The following is a 3,988-nucleotide window of genomic DNA, read 5'->3' as shown; positions in this document are numbered from 1 at the left end:
TGTTTTTACTGGTAGTTTTTGGTGCTGCAATTTTAGATCCAACGAAAAATCGAAACTTTTGTTATTGTAGCAGGTCTTAATTGCCAAGCTAAGCTGTTTTTTCGAGTGATACTGTTATGTTTAATGTTTTTTAGCTAACGACTGTTGATGGGTAGTCTAGATGACTAATTGTTTAGGCTTTTATTAAAAAATATTCGAGTCTAAATTGGTATAGGTTTTTAATTGATTGCAGTGCTTTTATTCCACGAGCCATTATTCTCAATATTTTGTTTATTCCGTTCTATTATGTCCTAGATACCGTACTTGCGATTTTTCTACAATGACATTATCATCTAGTTGCGTTGGTACTGAATTTATTTTGGTCACTTCTGCTTCGCTTCTTGCTAAAAATAATCAGCTCAAATTTGTCAGTGTTTAATTTTAAGTAAAATCTGGTAAAATAAAGAGAAAGTTTTGGGCATAATTCCTGAAACCCTGGAAAGCAATTTCAAAGTCATGATAGCAGAAAACCTAATTATCATTCGCATATTGAACTCATTTGCAATTTTTTGGGTGATTCTTTGCTTAAATCATTTATGTATATGTTCAAAACTAAAGTTTCTCAGACTGTTCCTTGAGGCACACCGTGATTGAAAACTTTTTTATTGCCTGTTGCTGATAAATTGACTCAATAGCCGATTCTGAGAAACCCAGACTACTTAATTTTAGTTTAAGAAACTTATGATCTTTTGAGTCAGTAGCTTTTGAAAGATCTATTAAGGCGCCGTATTTGCTTATGTCCATACAATTTCAGAAGAATTCACTACAATAAAGTATTGCATCCATAATAAAATATGATGATTTAAACACGCAATGTGTATTGCTCAGTATGTAATAGCTTAACAGATATTCATTTATTTTTTTATGGAACAGTTTTTCAAATACTTTTGACAATGCGCCTGTTATTGATTTTGGTCGGTATTTTTACTATGTTATAACAGATTTTTTCCCAAGATGACAAAAAAGCTTCTATATTTGACATACACTGTTTAAGATTTGACAAAAAATGCCAAGATTGTTGGCGTGAGTAAGATCATAACGATTATTGAGATTCAGGGTCGAAGTTTCGATCGGAAGCCGCGTAAAATCTGGCCACTTGATCACAGCTCAAACATACGAGAAAAGTTGTATCTATAAAAAAGAGGGGTGTGATTAAAACAATGAAAATGTGTTATATAAAACAATCGTTTCAACCATCCTCTATTCCTGCGGATTACTAGTAACTAATTTTCACCTCTATTCTTATTCTACTCATTTAACAAATAAACTGCCCACGCGAATTTTGCTCCTCCCTTTTCGTAGTGGTTGGGGATAGTTGAACAGGTCCAAAAAATGTGCTGCCCTCACCATTTACACAAGCCACTCGACAACCTGCTGCCTTTACAGGTTAAAGTGATGTTCCACTGAAAAACGGCACCTTTCGTCCTTGCAATCTGCTCTGAACACTCTTGTCCATTTCCCAAATCTATCAAGAGCACAGAAAAGAGAAAGAGTGAAGAAATAAGTTCGACTATTACCATCTTCCCAGTGCCTCAAAATCAGCTCAAGGGTTACAAAAAAGTTCCGTTTCAAAATTAGTTCAGGCAGCAAAAATTGTCCTGAGCAGCTGAATCAAGAATCAGGTCAAGGAAAATGTATTCATTACAACTATATTATACGAAGGTGAAGTATTTGTAATGAAAAAGGGGTAAATTGAGGAAAGATTTAAAAAATTTAATATTTGGTTGAAATTTTTGTTCCCTCGATTGATAAACCAATGTGAAATAATACTTTCTATCAAAAGTTTAATTTGACAGAGCTAAGCAAAAAATACGTGTTTCAATAATTCAGTTTGATATCATCCCTGTGGTCATGTGTTCTGAGCATCTGATCTCCATTTTATAGGCGAGTCGCAGGTGTATTAACATCCGTCATATTTTGGAAAAAAGTATAAAGTAGACCAAAATTGATTCAGAATCGCTGTTGATTTTTAATGACAATATATCACAATACACCAACGCTGAAGGTTTTCTAAGGGATCCCTAAGCATATGCATATATAAATCCGTCCGCTTTACCTCCCCTGTCCCTCTGTTAGTTACAAAAAGTCACAAAACAGGTTAAAAATCACAAAAAACGTTACAGAATATCACAATAAAAAGCAAAAAATGATTTTTCATTTTCATTGTTTTTTGACGCACATCTTATGGAATCATCAAAAAAAATTGAATTCGCGACAGAATCTTAAAAAATGTTTTTATTAGCTTAAGTATTTAAAAATTAAATATAGTATTTAAATTATTAGCTATAGTATTTAAAAATTTAGTGCTGAAAACGCATGAGTAGCTAAAAATTATAAGGCAGAAATAATTTCATAACATTTAACACTCTTATTATTTTAGTGTCAAAGTTTCAAAAAAGAACAAAAAACCATATCTTCCATATATGAAGAAAGCTCAGCAATAAAATATTGAGAAAAAAGCTGAACAATTTCAGCTTAAGCTGAAAATTAAGCTTAAGCTTTGCTGCTGTTTAGGTTTAGATAACACAAATCTTGACATGTTCGCATGTTTCTTGTATTCTACGATAATCGTGGCAAGAAAAATTTCAATTTTGCGCCCATAGAATCCTTTGCAAGTGAAATACGACAAAAATTGAACACTGAGCTATTCAACAACAGAAATACTAAAAAAATATATATATTTTTTACTGATCAAGCAATGTATCATACAATCAATAAAAAAATTTATCAAAAAAATCATTTTGAAATGTTGATATCTGGCTACAAAATGATCTGCTATTTTATAAAACAGCCTTCTTAAATGTTTCCAAATAAAGGGTCACATTATAATGATACTGAGGAGCATTTGACAATTGAAAAAATAGAGACTAAACCGCTTGTATTACAACGAGGCCTGGAGTTTTCTTGGTGTCTTTTAAGATGTCTGTTTTTTTTTTCATTGAAGAGATAATAGCAAAACTATTCCAGATGAGATACCATTTCAAATTTAAACTTAACGCATTAATAGTTTTCGGATAGTATAAGAAATTCAGCCATAACCAAGAAAAATTAACAGTCGAAATTGAGAGAATGAAAAAGTCACAAAGGGGTAAGCATTCAGTCACTTTTTTCGGTTGTCCCAACAAAACGTTTCAAGTCATTTTTTGCTCATTTAGTTTTTAATACCTATTTTTTGTACAATCTTTTGACTCATTTTCTTATTGAAAAATTCCCCACCCCCTTTAGCTATGATATTATTTAGATAAGGAGGTGAAATCTCTCTCCAGGATTTTATCCCCTGACAATTTGACGCCACCCTGACGCCACCCGACCTTAAAGCTTTGCTTAAGTACCTTGGGTCGATATATACTAATTTCAGGGAGAACGTGCGCCGAAGAAACGAAAGAATTGGTTCAAAACCTTTCAACAAGAGCCGGCAAAGGGCACTTTTGGTATGTTTAAAGTCCACAAAATTATAGCATGAGAGGACCTTCATCGTGTTTCGCGAAAGTTTCTTACAATACTTTTAAATGAATTTTGCACCCCTTTAAAACATCCTAGATCTGCGCGTGTCTTTAGCTTATGAGCTTGATGCGTTTTTCAAAATATCAAGATCAAATTGCTACAAACAAAATTGATAGTAATCAAACTATAAGACCTATTCAGCGAAGAGGGGAAACTAAGCAAATTGAATCATAGCCAACAGGCAGTTGGAAACAATTAACACCAGTAGCGGATTAAGGGGGGGGGCGGGGGGTGGCGGACGCTTCTTCTCCTCAGAGATTCGACCCCCTACCGACACAAAGGGTCCCCCTTTGAACTAGTTTGATATATCCATTTTTGGCTGATGGACCCCTAAATTTTTCTAAAGGCGCCTTTGGCGCCAATAAATAGTAATTTTGAGGGGGGAGCGCGTGCCAAAAAAACGCGATTTTTTGGTAAAATTTTTTTAAAAAGTGCCAAAAAACGC

The 3,988-nt window shown here is 33.7% G+C and overlaps 1 protein-coding gene across 1 annotated transcript in view; it reads right to left on the bottom strand.

The window, feature by feature from the left end:
* LOC134840423 (uncharacterized) overlaps positions 1-1,806 on the bottom strand; it is a gene marked incomplete in the record, with an annotated part of 30,985 nt that extends 29,179 nt beyond the window's left edge. Inside the window, 1 exon segment of the mRNA XM_063856213.1 lies at positions 1,387-1,806. Within this exon segment, the coding sequence (XP_063712283.1) occupies positions 1,387-1,559 (173 nt within the window).
* Between the last annotated feature and the right edge of the window lie 2,182 nt (positions 1,807-3,988).

Source organism: Symsagittifera roscoffensis, chromosome 1, assembly GCF_963678635.1.
Source record: "Symsagittifera roscoffensis chromosome 1, txSymRosc1.1, whole genome shotgun sequence".
Classification (NCBI taxonomy): domain Eukaryota; kingdom Metazoa; phylum Xenacoelomorpha; order Acoela; family Convolutidae; genus Symsagittifera; species Symsagittifera roscoffensis.
This window is presented reverse-complemented; position numbering and strand designations above follow the sequence as displayed.